The sequence below is a fragment of the Caloenas nicobarica genome, chromosome 9, assembly GCF_036013445.1.
Source record: "Caloenas nicobarica isolate bCalNic1 chromosome 9, bCalNic1.hap1, whole genome shotgun sequence".
NCBI lineage: Eukaryota > Metazoa > Chordata > Aves > Columbiformes > Columbidae > Caloenas > Caloenas nicobarica.
The window spans coordinates 23,426,255-23,443,541 of NC_088253.1; the positions used below are offsets into that span (position 1 = coordinate 23,426,255).

The 17,287-nt window shown below is 58.9% G+C and overlaps 2 protein-coding genes across 3 annotated transcripts in view; one reads left to right on the top strand and one right to left on the bottom strand.

Annotated features, from left to right (window-relative positions):
• FANCA (FA complementation group A) overlaps nucleotides 1-5,863 on the bottom strand; it is a 34,389-nt gene extending 28,526 nt beyond the window's left edge. Inside the window, exons 1-7 of one of the 2 annotated variants that reach the window (XM_065640735.1) lie at nucleotides 5,804-5,863; nucleotides 5,113-5,219; nucleotides 4,063-4,135; nucleotides 3,478-3,620; nucleotides 3,057-3,152; nucleotides 1,375-1,448; nucleotides 262-374 (exon numbers count right to left, since the gene is read on the bottom strand). In XM_065640735.1, coding sequence (XP_065496807.1) covers nucleotides 262-374; nucleotides 1,375-1,448; nucleotides 3,057-3,152; nucleotides 3,478-3,620; nucleotides 4,063-4,135; nucleotides 5,113-5,219; nucleotides 5,804-5,843 — 646 coding nt within the window. In that variant the 5' untranslated portion in view covers nucleotides 5,844-5,863. Of the gene's footprint in view, nucleotides 1-261; nucleotides 375-1,374; nucleotides 1,449-3,056; nucleotides 3,153-3,477; nucleotides 3,621-4,062; nucleotides 4,136-5,112; nucleotides 5,223-5,803 lie in introns of both variants that reach the window. The other variant, XM_065640736.1, reaches the window with a different exon arrangement.
• Nucleotides 5,864-9,546: 3,683 nt separating this feature from the next.
• SPIRE2 (spire type actin nucleation factor 2) lies at nucleotides 9,547-16,432 on the top strand (the record flags this gene model as incomplete). The annotated part of the gene is made up of 15 exons (XM_065640664.1): nucleotides 9,547-9,910; nucleotides 12,132-12,169; nucleotides 12,437-12,796; nucleotides 13,132-13,212; nucleotides 13,283-13,447; nucleotides 13,544-13,630; nucleotides 13,784-13,907; nucleotides 14,009-14,178; nucleotides 14,275-14,425; nucleotides 14,555-14,688; nucleotides 15,447-15,581; nucleotides 15,651-15,718; nucleotides 15,829-15,856; nucleotides 15,982-16,097; nucleotides 16,186-16,432. Coding segments are annotated over 15 exons (2,229 nt in total), but the record flags the coding sequence as incomplete, so codon positions are not given.
• Between the last annotated feature and the right edge of the window lie 855 nt (nucleotides 16,433-17,287).

The window sequence follows — 17,287 nt, forward strand, 5'->3', positions numbered from 1 at the left end:
GAGTGTCACACTCAATATATGATCCCTGGCTCCATACTCCCTGCAATTACTCTTTCTTGTGATAATATAACTCAAACAGATACAGAAATGCAAACCAATTCTCTTTTAAGGGAAAAAAAAATTGCTGAATTTGCTAAACATAAAAATACATTCCCTTCATTGAGACGAGGTAAGAAAATGCAAAGCGAGGCCTTTGTCCTTACACTTCCCAGCCTTTGACCTGCTCAGCCCCCTCCCACAGCGCCTGGTTGGGTGTCTTGCCTGAGAGGACGCGTCCCACCAGCTCCTCCTCCCCGCGGGTCCCCTCCGCCTGCTCGCAGAGGCCACCGAGGCCACGGCACAGCCACTCCACCACAGCAGGGACAGACGGGGTGCTGAGAACAAACAGAAGCACATTCAATTCAATCCCTCCTGCTCTTTGTAAGGCTGGTTTTATTTCCTCCACCACCCCCTTGGACTCGGGAAAGAACCATCTGTGCAGGACTCTGCCCTGTATGTGGCTTTTCATTTATTTAATTTGGACCAGCAAGAGCTTTATTTGCTTTGTAAAAAGATTCCACAACAAACACATCCAAAGGGAAAAAATGTGTGAAATTGTGTGTTCAAGTATTTCCTCATCTCTGACATTAAAGTATTCCCATTTAGAAAGTTCTGCTAGAAGACTTTAGTTCCAGTTTCTAAGATACCTGGATAAAAATGGTTAACCAAAAAAATCAAGCTCTTAATCTATCCCTTTGGTTTGCTTAAATTTGAAGTACAGTGGACACTGAAGGCTTTTTTCCTCTTCCATTAACAGACAAGTAAACCAACACCAAAGGCATAGAAGATTACTGTAACATTCCTTTGACACCATAAGAAAACACCCTGAAGTTCCCACAGGATAACTGGTATTACTTGTTAGTTTAAAAATAAATCAGTTCCTAGAAGAACTGTTCTCTGGAGATTAACTCCACCAAACCTTACTGAAATGTAGGGATTGTGAAGACAGCAGCTCACAGCTGCTGCAAAGCGATGCTTCTCCTCGAGACCAGCACTCATTTTGGGGGGCTAAATGAGTTTCCAAGGCAGAAACAAAGCGGTGAAACAAAGCTCTGGGGAAAGCGTTGCCAGGACAGCTGCAGTGACAGGTCCCACCGAGCCATTGCGCTCCACACCGCAGCTGATTCGGCAGCTGCCAGACATCGGGCCACTTAACCTGCACTAATTAACCCAGAGTAACCTCTCAAACCCAGGGTAACTTCTTAAATCTAATCTGATCACTTGCCAGCACCTGACTATATTCTTAGTCCAGAATACTCATGACTAATCCTTGATTATATTTCAATAGGCTTTACGAGATTAAATACATCTGCAAACCTCCAAAGCTCTGCTCACCTCTCCAGCAGCTCTCCCAGCCCAACGACGTCTCCTCTGTGCAGGTGCCACACAGCTTCCAGCACCGGAGGGGCCTAACGAGGTGTCACAATCAGGTCATGGTCTGCATTTGGCACTTAACATTAACATTTGGCTAATGTAAACTACACATAAAAGAATAAAACTAAGTTCTGTTTATTCAAACTATCCAGAACTTATTAAAACTTAATAACATAGGAAATAACAAATGAGGAAAGATTACATCTGATCTTTTCTTCCTACAAATTTTGAATGGTTTAGGGTTGTAGATGCATCATCATTTTAAATTTTCATGGTCAAGTAATAAATATCTCAAATTTTGTCCCCCTGGAATAATGCTGATGCTGCATATTCAAGGGAGCAAGGGATATCCCAGAAAACAGGTAACACCACTAAGCTTCACGTCTTGTTATAATAATTCGGCTCTGGAAACAGATTAGAGAATTATCGCTTAGCCTATTAACTGTTTATTAGTCTCCGTGAAGTGAGTTTGCTGCTCTCAAATCCATTTCCCAATAGGAGATGAGAGAAAAACATGGCAACTGTACCAGCAGAGAGGCTGATGGATGCAGAGGAAAAGCCAATGCTACTTGGACAGTCCGGCTCCTGAACACCGGGCTCACCGTTGGCAAAAATCAGCACCAAGCATCGTGTCCATGAGGACAAAAACAGAAAGAAGAGATACCTGGGAGTCCTGGGCAGACAGGCCATGAAGGAGAAAAACCCCACAAGCTTTCTGCAGCGACCAGCAGCTGCCTCATAGCGTGGCCCTGGACTCGCCCACATACTTTGTCTTGGACAACCTAATTCTTTCCTGTAACAATCTCAGTTACACAGCAGCACTTGATCTCCATGTCTGCCCGAGAACTGGGAGATCTTAATCAGCCTACAAAACACACGGGATTCTATTTTCAGCCCAGGGTCGTATATTTGAGACTAGAGCGTGGCTCTTTATCCTGGCAGATCAGCCTCTGCCTTCTTTCCCACTGGAGCAACCAGAACTGCCCCCCTCGCAAAAAGTCCTTACCCACATTTAGACCATCACTTATCTTAAGAAAACAAACCCCCCAAATGAAATCAAGACAACACTCTTGTGAAGCAACGCAACCTGGTATCTGCGATTGCATCTCTCAAGCCATTTTCTGCGTGAACTCACTCAGAGTTATCACCACTCCCAGATAAACACGATGGCAAAGGCTCACTGAATATTGCTGATGAAGCACATAATGGACTTCTGGGACCATGTGGTGGTTTTTAGCAGAAACTGCCACGCAATTTTAACAATTCACCTACTTTCAAAGTTCTACTAAATCCTCCTCAAAAAAAAAACCCTGCTAGAGGCAAGGAAGGTCCCAGTCAATTTGCTTTAAAATAAACAAAAAAACAACCCCACCATTTGTAATTCAGTTCGTGCTTTTGAAAGGTCAGAGAGACCACAGTGACTGTCAGGAGTTAAGGACTGCAGGGATGAGCAGTGGCGAAGTTGTTCTCAGTCACCATAAAAACCACCAAGGGAAACTGCAGGGAAATCTCAGCACTTTGTCAGTCCGTGTCCCTGTTATCTCTGCCTTCGCGGGAGAGCAGGGCTGAAAACACGCTACTACATCCCGCAGGTGAAGTCGAACTGGCCTGTATCACGGCAACATTTCTCCGTGAGTTCTTACCTTCATTTTCCACATCTCTTGACAGAAGACTGAGCGACAGAATACATTGTTCGCCAGCAAATCCTTCATGGTATGAAGCAAGCCAGACAACCTCTTCTGGAATCACCCCAGAAATGAAGCAGAGATAATTTTCTTTGTAAATAACCAGAGGTGATAACACCGGATCTGCTTAGAGAGACCCCTGTAATGCTGCACTTTGGCAACAGATAAAAAACTTCAGTTCTAAGCTGCCAAAAACAGACACTTTCCTGTATAGGAGAAGAACTCCCTACTTCTGTGCACATATGGGACACATAAAAGAATAATCGCTGCTCAAGTGCTACGTGTTTGGGTGACTTTATCAGAACAGATAAACTGAGTTTAAAGTCAAACCTAACAATACAATTTTCTTGATAAATTAAACATAAACCTTTTCCCTTACTCTCTGGTCCAAGTTCAGTAGTGGGGCTTGAGAGGGGCTGGCAGAATCCTGGCAGATCCGCTCGATGTTGGTAATGGCATTTTTGGCTGCCAAGATTGCTGCGGGCACACCCAGTCTTGAGGCCTGTTCCTGGAGAACAGAGACTAAACAAAAAAACAACAAAGCAGAAAGCTGTCAGCATGGGAGAAAAAAGGGTTTGAACATGACTATGAAGACAGAAGTCCCAAGTCTTAAACCTCTTCCAGCACAGATGTTGTTTGTTGCACTGGGCAAATAGTTTTCATTTCCATGTTTCATTCCTTTTCTCTATGTAAAATGGGGGCAAAACAACCACAGAGGTGGAGTATCCTTATTAAGCAGATTCTTGTATTTTAGTCTTGTGGGGCTCACAGTGACACTTCCAAACAATCAAAGTATTTAACGATCAGACCTTGCCAGGAGTGTCATCACCAGACAAAGAAATGAGCAGCCAAGTGGGAGACCAGAACAATGAAAAGAAAGCAAAACTGGGGTTCTATTCAACAGGCAGAAATTCAATACATAAAGAAAAGTTCTTTGCCGTGTCTGTCTCCAATAGATAGTCACCTATAAATGATTCTGAGGGTACTTCCTGGTGCTCTACACTCCCCTGTCCACCTGGCTTGGGTGCATCTTCCACCTGGAAGCCAAACAACAACATAACACTCTGAGATCTCTGTTACACACATTTACAAACCTATTTCCTCTAAAACACACTGAGCAGCCCTGGCATCCTCGGGGGCTGGAGCAACTGAAGTGACGTTAACACCAAGCTCCCACATAGTTGTGGCAAACCAGAGATTTCAGAGCACTTTACAAGAGACATAAGTACAGTTATCTTCATTTTATGCAGAGAAAATGAGATAAAGGTCAAAGCTGCTTGTCCCCTGTCATCCAACAGATCAGCAACAGCACCAGGAACAGAATCTCTATCTTTCAAGTCCCTTCCGTGAAGCCACGCTGTCATAAATATTTGATGAAACGTGTCAAAATGTTGGATCCTTTTCTAGTTAAACCCCCTTTTTTCTTTTTATAAAGACAGGCATTCTGTACAGAAAGGAACATCCTTGTGGCTGAACTGTGGGAAGTATCTGAATTGTCTATTCAAGTTATGAAAATCAAGAGCTCTCTCCCATACATGAGGAGGAGGTAGAACGTGGCCAAGTCAGAATGTTGGCTCAAGCATCTATACAGGCAAATGACACAGGTTTTCATAACAACAGCCACATTAGTCAGAAACGGTTTGTAGTTCAGAGAACACCCAATAATAGTCTCCCCTGCTTTTTTTTTCCTGTCTTCACAAGAAGCCAGTGCGGACCCCAAGAAAAAGGTGCTGAGTTTCCTTTTGTCCAAAACCAAACCATGCTTAACCATCTTAAGCCTGTAACATTAAAATATAGAGGAATAAAGGAAAAACGAATCTCATTTCTGCAACACAGACCTCTAAACTTGGTTTTCCTCCTACGGTGCTGTTTTTTCTTTTCAGTTGTCATGAAATCTGTGTTCCTGTGACATTCATTCCGCAGTTGCCCCAGCAAGGACCCTGCTGGAACCCACCTCCAGCTGGGACCTCCGGCGATCCCCAGCCTGACCACCACCCCAACAGCCTGCTCATACCTCCAGGAGCAGGTCGTTCAGGTTCTGATGGCGATCCAGCATGCGCAGAGCTGCTTCCCGGAGCTCTGCTCCACTCCCAAAGGCGCTTTTTCGTTTCCTGGCTCTCCCTGCTGAGACGTTCGGATTTGTTTAATAACCACAGTGTGTTCCAACAGCCCCCCGAGGACACCGGCAGCTCTGCTGCTGTAGCACTCACAGGGCAAAGGCAGCCCCGGTCAGACCGTGGTGAGCCGGCAGCGTGGCAGGAGCTGTGCAGGATGTTTCTGTTTGGTTTACTGCAGGCAGCTCTGCATGGTGTGCTCTTTGGTGGCCCAATGCAGCCCAAGCCCCGTCGGGCACCATCAGCCATCGGCCTAAAAAGGCCCTTGGCCTAGAGCAGCCAAAGTGCCACCCTGACACCCCCGCCCCAGGACGGGAGCCACGGCAGAGCCACAGGAAAGCACCAGCCTTGGGGAGAGGGGTCCTGGGAGAGGTGGGGCTGAGGGGGCTGAGGTGAGGGGCTGAGGGGGCTGAGAGGGCTGAGGTGAGGGGCTGAGGTGAGCGGCTGCCAGGAGCCCAGAGCACCGCACAGGCCGGAGGATGCATGAGGACAGAGAGAGGACAGTCACCCTCCCTTCCGCTGTCCCTGCAGGAAGCTCCAGTCCAAGAGCTCCCTCAGAGCAGTCCCGGAGCTGCCCCGGCCCGGACCTACCCAGCAGATCCCGCCATGTCCTCCCGCCCGGGCCCGCCATGACAGCGGCCCCGCCAACCAAACCCGCCCGCCCTGCGCCGCCATTGGCTCCCCGCCGGGCGAGGCCGCCTCCGCTCATTGGCTGGGAGCACGGCGGTCCCGCACGCCTTTCCGCCATCTTGGTAGTGGCGGAGGCGGGGAGCTGCCATGCTGAGGAGGGCGGCCGGTGTCTGTCGCGGGGCGGTAGCCGCTGTATGAGGCGGTGAGGAGGGATGTGTGGGGGCACGGCGGACGTGGAGGACGCGCTGGGGTAGGACACGGAAAGGGGAGAATGCCCTCTACAAAGGCAGCGTGTGTGGGATGCAGTGGGCGGCCATCAAGATGTGTCCCAGGAACGTGTGGGCTCAGAGCCACCGCAATGTCCCCTGTCCCATCTTCCCTGAGCGTCCCTGCAGACAGGCTGGTACCCGTGTCCTGTGTGTCACAGAGCCCTGCGTCTGTCTGTCTGTGCCAGGCTGCAGCCGGGAGTGCCCTCGCCCGCGGGTAGCAGTGGCACAGCAAATGTCCCTGTCACCGGTGATCACCAACCGGTCCCTGCGGCCACACCGGCTCACCAACCTGCAAGGAGCTGTGCTCGCTGTGTTTAATCCTTCAACGTTTGTGAATTTTGGGATTGTCCTATGCAAGGACAGGAGTTCAATGACTCTCGTGGGTTCTTTCCAACTCAGGACATTCTACAATTCCAAAGGGATCACCCAGCGTGGCCATCTCACCTGGACCTCCAGGTTCTGGGGTGCCCCAGAGTTTATTCATGTGGAGAGGAGCCCAGGGAGCCCTTGCAGCAGCCTCCGTTGTGTGACAGATGGGACGCTGCAGACCCGCTCCTGCCCCAGCGCGGGGTGCAGGGCAGCAGTGGCGAGCGCAGCAGGACAGGGCTCGGTGTCCCTCCCAGGGGGACCGAGGTGCCAGTCTCGGGGTGGGGAACCCACTGGCAGGGTGGCAGGGGCGTTTTGGGGAACCAGAAAGTCTGGGAGCAACGAGTGCTCCGTGACACCAAGCGCGGTCAGGGACTCGCCTCTGCTTTGACCAAAGAAGAAAAACCAGGGGGGAAGCCATCACCGTGATGGCCAAAACAAGAAGAAACCCATAGGGAGGTACAGCCGAGAGCTCAGCATCGCTGCCCGGAGCAGGGGCTGCGTTCCACGCAGCGACGCCAGGATGTTCCTCAGATTCCAGCTACATCCAAGGCCAGCACACAGCACACAGCGAAGCAAGCTACTGTGTGAAATGCCCCCTCCTTTCATGACCCCCAGTTTCTTGCAGCATCCCAGGAAAATGGTACATCCAGCCCCCCAGGTGCTCTGTGTGCTCATCTCAGGTTCCTGTGGCTTGTTAAGGAAATTCTTTGCATTTGGCAGAGCAAACCCATGTGAACATATTACCCGCAAGCAGCACCCAGCACGCAGCCCCACTGCAGGCTGCTGGGGAAAGGCTGTGCCCCCAGCCCGGCTCCGCGGCCGTCTCGCTGGGCACGTCCCGCTTCACTGCCGAGGTGAAACCCAACACCCCCGTAGGGCTCTGCAACCATTTCCCAACCTGTCTATTTATGTTTCCCTATTTCTTTCATTTTTAATTATATTTTCCCTATGCACATACACACTTGGCTTTTGTTTGATTTTTTTCCAAGACGGTAGCTTTTAATTACATCTCGATTTCATATTAATCACAGTTTTACCCAAAGCAAAGGGCTTTGTGCTTTATACTTCAAATGCATTCCCATTAATCCTGCAGGTTGGGTTATCGCCGCCTTCAAACGCCGCATGTCCTCCCCACTCCAGTCCCTGGTGGTGCCGCCCTGGCTGTGTCCACAGGTGCTGGCAGGTGTGTGTGGCGCAGGAACGCCGGCAGCCGGCTCGGTGCAGCGCAGACACGCTGTGGTGGGCAGCATGCACGGCTTTCCTTCCTCTAAAGTCGCTCCCCAAGCAGGCTCCAAAGGCGTCTGATTACAGGGTGAATGTCGCATTCGAATCTCACTTGTTGGTGCAGAAAGCCAGACCCAGACATCACCGTCGCAGCCAAGAGCTGCTCTGGGGGGCTGGAGCTGTGTGGCTCTGCTGTGGCATGCAGATCCGGCTCAGCCTGCAGCCAGCACCATGCTCCCGTCCCAGCGATGGTATGTTTGAGTAAGTCAGGGATGCACAGATATTTTGGATTGCCTGCATCCATCCTCCCCCTTCTCAGACCCCAGGGCACTGTGCGTGGCTGCATTTCCCAGCCGTCCAACCCTGTTCTCCCATTTCCCTCCCCAGCGATGGAGCTGACGCTGCTCATGGTCTCCAGGATGGGCACAGGAGGGCATTGCTCCCCCCACACTCTTTGCCGCGGGTCTCTGGCCCCAGGGCAGCTCTTTGGCCACGTGAGATGGACAAGCGCTCAGCTGCTGGCTCTGTCCCTCTCCCAGTCCCACCAGCACAGCTCCAGGATCAGCCCTAGTTTATGCTCTTATGTTAATGGAGCTGAGACGAGGTTTTATGCTCTTTCCATCATGGAAATGGGAAGCTCATAATGACAAGAGCTTTAATTTGCTCTAGCTGACCTTTCACGGCAGGCTGGCTGTCCTTCCTGCTCTGCCAAAACATCCTGCCCGTCCCATGGGTCTGGAAGGAGCTGCTGTTGCTGGGGCATGAGCCACCTACTAGTCCCATGCCACACCAGCCCTTCCTGGCTGCAGGACATCATCCCACCAGCCATGTTCCAGTGGGACATCGTGTCCCTAGAGACTCCAGCTCCTCATCCTTCAGCTGGCTCTTGCTGCTCCTGGCCATGCCCAAACTGCTCTGCAGCATCCTGAGCTCTTGTCCTTCCCTCCAAGGAGTGTCATTGTCTCTGCCTGGTGCCTTCCCTCCACCAGCTCCTCAGAGCTGCTGAGACGAGCAGAGCTGGCATGTGGGAGCTCATGGCCATGTTTCCCGTGATGTTCCCCTGGCCCTGACGCCATCGTGTCCCTATACCTGCCTGCCCCACACGCAGCACATGTGTTCTGTGGGATGGATAACTGGGAACCAGGTGCTTCACCCCTCTGGGGAGCCATAACCGCGTCCCTTGTTGGGGGAGTGTCCCCTGGCAGTGCCCCACACCCAGCCCCCAGCACTCACCCTGGGCACTGCATGCTGCACCCCGTCACATGCCCTGTACCCTTCACCCTGGGGGCACCCACACCCTGCACCCAGCCACATGCCCTGTGCCCTGCAGCAACTCCTGCCCCCGGCGGCCTTCACCCTGCTCCCCGCATGCGCTGCTGCACCCTGTCTTGTGCCTGCACCCCATGAGCTGCACCCTGCTGCATGCCCTGCACCTGCACCCTGCAGCCGGTTATGCTCCCGGCACACAGTCCTGCATCCTGATCCTGCATCCTGACAGCCTGGGTGGGCCGGGCCGTGCCCTGCCGTGCCGAGCTGTGCCATACCGAGCCGTGCCGAGCTGTGCTGTACCGAGCCGTGCTGTGCCATGCCCTGCCATGCCGAGCCGTGCCATACCGCGCCACGCTGTGCTGTGCCGAGTCATGCCCTGCCGTGCCGTACTGAGCCGTGCCGTGCCGAGCTGTGCAGTACCGAACCGTGCTAAGCCGTACCTTGCCATACCGAGCCGCACCATACCGTGCAGTACCGTACCGAGCCGTACCGTACAGTACCGAGCCGCGCCGCGCCCCTCAGCTCCGCCGCGTCCCTCGCGTCCTCTCCCGGTGGGCGCCCCCGGTGGCGGCGGGCGGTGGCGCGGGCGGGGCCGAGCCGCGGAGGCGGGGCCGGCCCGATCCTCCGCCAGCCGCTCCGCTCCGCCGCTCCCCCCGCTCCTGCCCGCCCCTCCCGGGGCCCCGCCCGCCCGAACGGCGGCGGCGGCGGCGGCGGGCGCGGGATGGGGCGATGGCGCGGGCGGGCGGCGGGGCCCCGCGGGAGCTGTCCCTCGAGGAGGTGCTGAAGTGCTACGAGCAGCCGCTGAACGAGGAGCAGGCCTGGGCGCTCTGCTTCCAGAGCTGCCGCGCCGCCCCCGCCGGCCCCGCCGCGCCGCTCCGCACGGCCGACATCCGCCTCCGCGGCGACGGCAGCGTCGTCCTGCCCGCACCGCCACCCGGTGAGCGAGCACCGCGGCGTGGGGTGGAGCCGGCAGCGCCGGGTGGGGGCGCTGGGACTTACCGGCACTTACCGGCACCACCGGGACTTACCGGTACCGGCAGGGGGCGCTGGGGGACCGGGGGTATCGGCAGCGGGGGGGCACCCGCACCCGCAGCGGCCCCGGCGGGAGGACCGGCACTGGCGGAGAAGAACCGGTGCCGGCAGCGGGGCATGGGCAGGAGGAGCGGCACCGGCGAGGGGCGGGCAGGCACTGGCATCACTGGCGCCGGCAGCAGGGAACCGGTGCGGCACCGGCTGTGAGGGTGCGGCACCAGAGAGACTGAGAGGATGGGGGAGATAGCTGGCACCGGCACCCAAAGGGATGGGGGCGAACCCCAAGCCCTGACAAGGGGGACTAGCATCAGCACCGGGGCAGCCAGGACCACTGCTTGCACTGCTGGTACCGGTGGTGGGCCGGTGTCTTGGGTCTCCAGGGCTGGAGTGGCACTGGAACTGGCACCAGCAGGGCCCAGCCAGGTGTTTTGGTGAGGCTGGGCCCAGGGTGCCCAGCCCTCACCGCCCCCCAGTCCCCTGGGAGCAGTGTTTTGGGTCAGCACCATCCCTGACCTTTGGACTCGTGGCCATACCCTCTTTGCGGGTGGTTGGCACTGCCGGGCAGGGCCATAGTGTTTACAGGCTGTAATTAGGCTCGGCTGGCCGCCAGCAGCGATGCTGGGTGGCTCGGCACGGCAAGGAGCACCCCTGTGCCTAACAACAGAGTACAGCGAATGGCATCACCCGCCTCTCCCCGCAGGGAGGCCATCGCGCCCGGGGACAGTACCCGGTGCCCAGCGCTGCCGGGGGGCAGCCCACAGGGGCCGGGGCATGTGGGGCAGCTCTGTGCCCATGGCAGGGCCATGCATGGGCATGGCATGTGCCCACAGCAGCTGGTCATGGTGTGGTCACACCAGCTCTGCCGGCTGCACACAGGAATGGCCCCACACCCTTCCCTGAGCCTCCGCCACCGCTGTGCCGGAGCTGGTGCCACCGTGACACCTCTTGCTCCCAAGTCCCTCCCATACCAGCCTGCACCATCTCCTCAGGGACAAATGTAGGTTCTTTGCTGCTGAAGCCCAAAGCTGGAAGGGCTCTGGCTGCCTCCCAGCACCGCTGCAGGCGGTGGCACTGGCCTGGCACACGGCTCGGCAGCTCCACCTGGGCATGGGGCTGGATCCGGGTGGGTGAGCCGGCACCACTCGCCTGAGCTGCTCCAATTCCTTGTCCCATGGGAGCTCACTCCTTGGCCATGTCCCAGTGCCTGGAGGGAGCTGGCAGGACCAGCCAGGCTCAGCCCACCAGCTTGGCTCCCACCATGGCCATGGTGTTGGTGACAGGGTCCTGGGGATGTACTGGTGTGTCCCCTCACAGCCAGGACACAGCATCCCGGGGCTGGCACTGCAGTGGGAGCTGGGCACGGCCTGGGACATAGGGCTGATGTTGTCCTTGTGTGTGGCATCACGGCAGGGCCAGACCTCGCATCTCTGATGCTTGTGCCACCCCTTCCATGTGGTACCCGGTATCCCCGAAGGGTCCTGGGCTGGCTCCATGTGGCCATGGCCAGGATATGGCTGGCACACAGCTAGCACACGACTGGCACAAAGCTGGCATATCCCTGTGGCTGGTGCGTTGATCAGCTAAACACAGAGCTAATGGCCAGTGCTGCCCTGGGCCAGGGAAGCAGCTCTGCAGCCACTATCGCGAAAGTGGAGCTGGGCACCCTGGGCACTGCCCTTGGGGACACAGTAAAAGCCACTCCTGCTCCCTGTCCCCTGCCTGTCCAGCTCCTGGGAGGGTCTGAGCTGCCCATGAGTGTGTCCTGGGCCTGTGTGTGTGTGATGCTCCAGCTGTGCTGGCTCTGCGGTGGGAAGCACCATCATTTGCTGGGCACAACTGTCACCGCAGCACACACCATGTCCTGTGGGTGACCTGCCGGTCCTCGCTGGGAATAGGTCGGGATGGGACCAGGTCGGGATGGGACCAGGTCAGGATGGGACCAGTTGGGGATGTGGGTCTCAGCTTGGGGTAGGAGCTGCTGGAGATGGGAGGGGGCCCTGCTGGGTGCCCCACAGCTGAGGCTGGGGGTGCAGCATCCCTGGGGTGTGCGACAGGAGATGACATGGAGGGGGATGCCCAGCATGGGGCCACAGGTGCCAGAGGTGACTCTGCCCTCCTTCCCCCAGGGCTGCCCCCGCTGCTGACACCCTCTGCCGAAGCCCAGGTAGGTGGGGGCCAGACACCCACCCGGCCCTGCTACAGCTTCCTGGTGACATGGACCATCTGCCATCACACCCCTGGGTGGCACTGCTGCCTGCCCCCTCACCCTGTGGTCATGGGGTCCTGGGGTGCAGCGGGGGGACGAGAATGAACCCCAAGGGCTGGGGGTTACAGGGGGGCAGCTGGTGTTGGCTGTGTGTGCTGAGGGGCTCTCATGGCGCAGCCAGTGCCGGGGTCTGGCCAGGGCCCAGCCAGTGCCATCTCCCCGCAGATGGTGCAGTCATTGGGCTTCGCCATCTACCGGGCGCTGGACTGGGGGCTGGACGAGAACGAGGAGCGGGAGCTGAGCCCACGGCTGGAGCAGCTCATCGACCTGATGACCAACAGCGATTCAGAGGACAGCGGCTGTGCCACGGCCGATGAGGGCTACGGGGGGCAGGAGGAGGAGGAGGAGGGGGGCGAGGGGCCGCCACGTGTGGTGCGCACCTTCGGACAGGCCATGCGGTGCTGTGCTGCACGCCTGGCCGATCCCACCGAGGCGCAGGTGCACTACCAGGCCGTCTGCCGGGCGCTCTTCGCCGAGACCGTGGAGCTGAAAGCCTTCCTTGCCAAGATCCGCGATGCCAAGGAGGTGAGTGCGGACGCCTGGCAGCACAGCCAGCACCAATGCCTGGCAGGGGATCCACTAGCAGGCTCAACACGCTGGGGTGAGCATGGTGTCCCCCTCTGTCAGCCCTCACCAGGGCTGCTGGCACCAGTGTTTGGCTGTACACCCTCTCCCGGGTGTCGTGCCTTGGCACTGCCGGCTCCCACCTACCCTTGACTGCTGCGAAAGGGGTGGCGCATGGCAGGGATGGGAGTGCTTTGGGCGTGCACTTCGGCACTGCAGCCCCACAGCACAATCCTGGCCAGACCCCAGTGCCGCTGGGTGCTGGGACAGGGTGACAGCGTCTCATGCTGTGGCAGATGCTGCAGAAGCTGAAGGAGGATGAGGAGGCGGAGGAGCGGCCGGTGGCGGAGCTAGGCAGCCTGCGCAACACCGACTGGGTACGGTGGCACCACCGGGCATGGGGGCCGTGCCACGGCCACACGGGGGCTGACACCATGTCCCCCCCAGGCCCGGCTGTGGGTGCAGCTGATGCGGGAGCTGCGGCATGGTGTGAAGCTGAAGAAGGTGCAGGAGAAGCAGTTCAACCCCCTGCCCACTGAGTACCAGCTCACCCCCTTCGAGATGCTAATGCAGGACATCCGCGCCCGCAACTACAAACTCCGCAAGGTCATGGTGAGCATGGCCAGGCTGCTCCCGTACCAGCCCCCCCACGGTGCCGGGCTGCCCGCTGGCCTTGGCACTGCCCGTGGCCCCTCTGCCCTCTCCCAGGTGGACGGGGACATCCCCCCCCGGGTGAAAAAGGACGCCCATGAACTCATCCTCGACTTCATCCGCTCCCGGCCCCCACTGAAGCAGGTGGGTGCCAGCACTGGGACACCCCCATGGCGCGGCAGTGCCGGGCAGGGCTTGGCGGGTCCCATGGGTGACACCCCCATCTGGCTGGGCACCTGAGGGTGATCGACCCTGAGCTGCGGCCACCACCTGAGGCCCCATCCCTGCGTCCCGCAGGCATCAGAGCGGCGGCTGCGGCCCCTGCCCCAGAAGCAGAGGACGCTCCACGAGAAGATCCTGGAGGAGATCAGGCAGGAGAGGAAGCTTCGGCCGGTGGAGATGCCGTACTGCGGCCAGAAAGGTGCCACCATCCCCTCCCCGCCACACTGGGCTGCCAGTGGCATGCCTGGCACCACGGTAGGTCTCTGCGGCACCAGGACTGAGCCCCGTGTCCCCGTGCAGGGTACAGCTCCCTGCCCTGCATCCCACAGGCCTGCGCCGGCCGCCTGGCATCCAGCTCCTGCCTCGAGCTCTCCCGCTGCCCAAGCAGCACCATGACGGCGCGACCGCGGCCCCGCGTCCTGCTCAAGGCGCCCACCCTGGCCGAGATGGAGGAGATGAACGTCTCTGAGGTGAGAGAGGGGACGCAGCGGGGCAGGAGGGTGGAGAGGGCGACACGGGAGGTGCTGGCGGGACAAGGGGCTGATGCGGTGGCTATGGCCTTGCAGGAGGAGGACTCTCCGGGTGTGGAGGTGCCGCTGAAGCGGGACCGCTCCTTCTCAGAGCAGGACCTGGCGCAGCTGCAGAGCCAGCTGGGGGGGGGCCAGACTGCGCCCCCCGAGCCGGAGCCACTGCAGCCCGAGCCCCGGCCCCGCTCAGGTACCGCCGGGGTCCCCAGCCCTGCACAACCCCCGTCCCCCTGTCCCCGGGCTGGCTGTGCTGTGCCCTGCAGCACGGGTGACAACGGGCAATGTGGCTTTGCCACGGCCATCCTGTCCCTCCCTGCAGGCTCTGTCCCCGCCAGCTGCCACCCACTGCCAGTCAGCTCAGCGCCACCCCGGGCTGCCCTCAGCGCCGTGGAGGAGAGGCCGGAGGAAGGATCTGGCACTGCCCCCAGCACCAGCTCCAAGCACCTCTGGCTGGTGAGTGCTGGTGGTGGGGCTGGGGACACTAGGGATGGGGATATTGTGTGAACATGGCCACTGGCATACGGCAGCCTGGCATGAGGGCACAAGGTGGCCAGTGGGTCCCCATGGCCTCCCTGATCCCTCTGCACAGGATTTGGGGCTTGAGGCACACTGTGCTGTGTGCCCTGTGCCTGCGCCGGGGTGCTCTGCCCATGTCACCCCACAGAAGGGAATGGAGCTGGGGAAGGGGCTGGAGCACAAGTGTGATGGGAGCAGCTGAGGGAGCTGGGGGTTCAGCTGGAGAACAGGAGCTGAGGGGAGACCTTCTGATCTCTGAACTGCCTGAAAGGAGCTTGGAGCCAGGGGGGGTCGGGCTCTGCTCCCCAGGAACAAGCACCAGGACCAGAGGAAACGGCCTCAAGTTGCGCCAGGCGGGGTTGAGGTTGGATCTTGGGAACAATTTCTTCCCCAAAGGGCTGTCGGGCATTGGAACAGGCTGCCCAGGACAGTGGTGGAGCCACCATCCCTGGAGGGGTTGAACAGACCAGAGATGAGGTTCTCAGGGACATGGGTTAGTGCCAGGCTTGACTTATGGTTGGACTCTATGATCTTGAGAGTCTCTTCCAACCAAAATGATTCCAAGATTCTACGATTCTATGTCGAGACGCTCTTCCGATGCTGGAAGGTTCTGCCCACAGCACAGGGATGCTCTCGGCCATGCCCCGTGCCGCAGCCCTGCGGCAAACTGGGCTGACGTCCCCCCTCACCCGCAGGAGTTCAGCCACCCCGTGGAGAGCCTGGCCCTCACTGTGGAGGAGATGATCAACGTGCGGAAGGTGCTGGTGAAGGCCGAGATGGAAAAGTTCCTGCAGAGCAAGGAGCTGTACAGCAGCCTGCGGAAGGGGAAGGTGGGAGCTGGGGCCAGAGGGGCTGAGTGCCGCCCGCCCGGCCCCGCTCTCACCTCCCTCTGCCCCCAGGTCTGCTGCTGCTGCAGGGCCAAGTTCCCCCTCTTCTCCTGGCCTGCAGCTTGTCTCTTCTGCAAGCGGTGAGCACCATGCTGTGCTGTGCTGTGCCACGCGGCTGGGAGGGTGACAGGAGGGTGACAGGACAGTGCCTGCCATGGCCCTGTTCACCAGCCTCTCTCTCTGTCTGCAGGTCTGTCTGCAGCTCCTGCAGCCTGAAGGTAAGGGACTGGCTCTGGCTAGTTCCACTGTGTCCCTGTCTCTGTCCTATCCCTCTTCCTGTCCTTGTCCCCATCCCTGTCCCATCCTCGTCCCCATCCTGCCCTGACGCCCACACACCCAGCAGATGAAGATGCCTTCCAAGAAGCTGGCTCACATCCCTGTCTACGCGCTGGGCTTTGAGAGCCTCCCAGGCTCGCTGCTGGCCAAAGCCCTGCCACTGCGGAGGAGAGAGACCTTCCAGTGAGTCCCATAGTCCTGAGCCTTCCTCCCCCTGTTTCCCCTCCTCCTTCACCTCGGGCCGGGGCTGATCGGATGCCCCGTGCCATAGCTCGCTCTCGGGCACGTGCTGGCGCCAGGTGGAAGAGGAGTTCCCCCACATCTACGCCCAGGGCTCCGTCCTGCGCGACGTCTGCAGTGACTGCGCCGGCTTTGTCACCGACGTCATCTGCTCCAGTCGCCGCAGCGTGGCTGCCCTCAATGCCGCACCACGCCGCGCCAAGGCCCGCTCCCTCTACAGTGATTCCTGGCACAAGTGAGGGGCGTGGTGTGGGGGTGCAGACCCCGTTGGTGGCCACCTGGATGTACATATATACATAGGATGTATACATACAGCTCTATATTTATATACCTTATGGACCAGGGGGTGGCAAGGACCAGTGGCACAGTGGGGCACCTGCTGTCCCTGCCAGACTCCCCTGTCCCCGCTGGGACACTGACATGGCCCCTAGGGGGACATATCCTGCTGTGGGGCACCCACAGCTGCCAGCCTTCGCTGCCCCCAGCCCCGCTTTTGTGCCAAGCCCTGGCTGCGCTGGGTCGGTGCTGGCCATGCTGGGGTGCCCGGCGCCACGGGCTGGCACAGCTGCTCTGTACATCCCCCCCCGGCTAATAAACCCGCTGGGCTGCCCCAGGGCCGTATGGCTGTTGCTGAGTGGGAGGGAAGGTGGAGCTGGGGCGGAGGGTGCTGGGGGGCACGGGCAGCACCTGGGGTCGGGGCTGGGTGTTCCACCACCCCCTTCACTCCACCGTGGTCCCCTTGATCGTGATCCCCTTCAGCCCCCGGCCGTCCCCCGTGTCCCCCCGGGTCGTGCGCCCCCGGCGACCCCGCACAGGGCCCGTGGGAAAATCCCACTCCTCGTTCCCACGCCTCCCCAAAGCGCACCCTGCCCGGCCGTGTGTCCCCGTACCCACCCCAGGCTGTCCCCCTGGGCTGCCCTCCAGGTCCCCCCCGTCTCCGTGGGCCGTTCCCCATCGTAACCCCCGCGCAGGGACCGTGGGAAAGCGTCGGTGCCGCGCTCCCACCCCGAGACATATTTCACGCGGTGACGGCGCCGGGCGCGAAGCGGGTCCCCGGCTCTGCGCAGTGCGCCTGCGCAATAGGGCGGGCGGGGCGCACGGAGACGTAGCCCGCGCAGGCGCAGTGGGCGGGC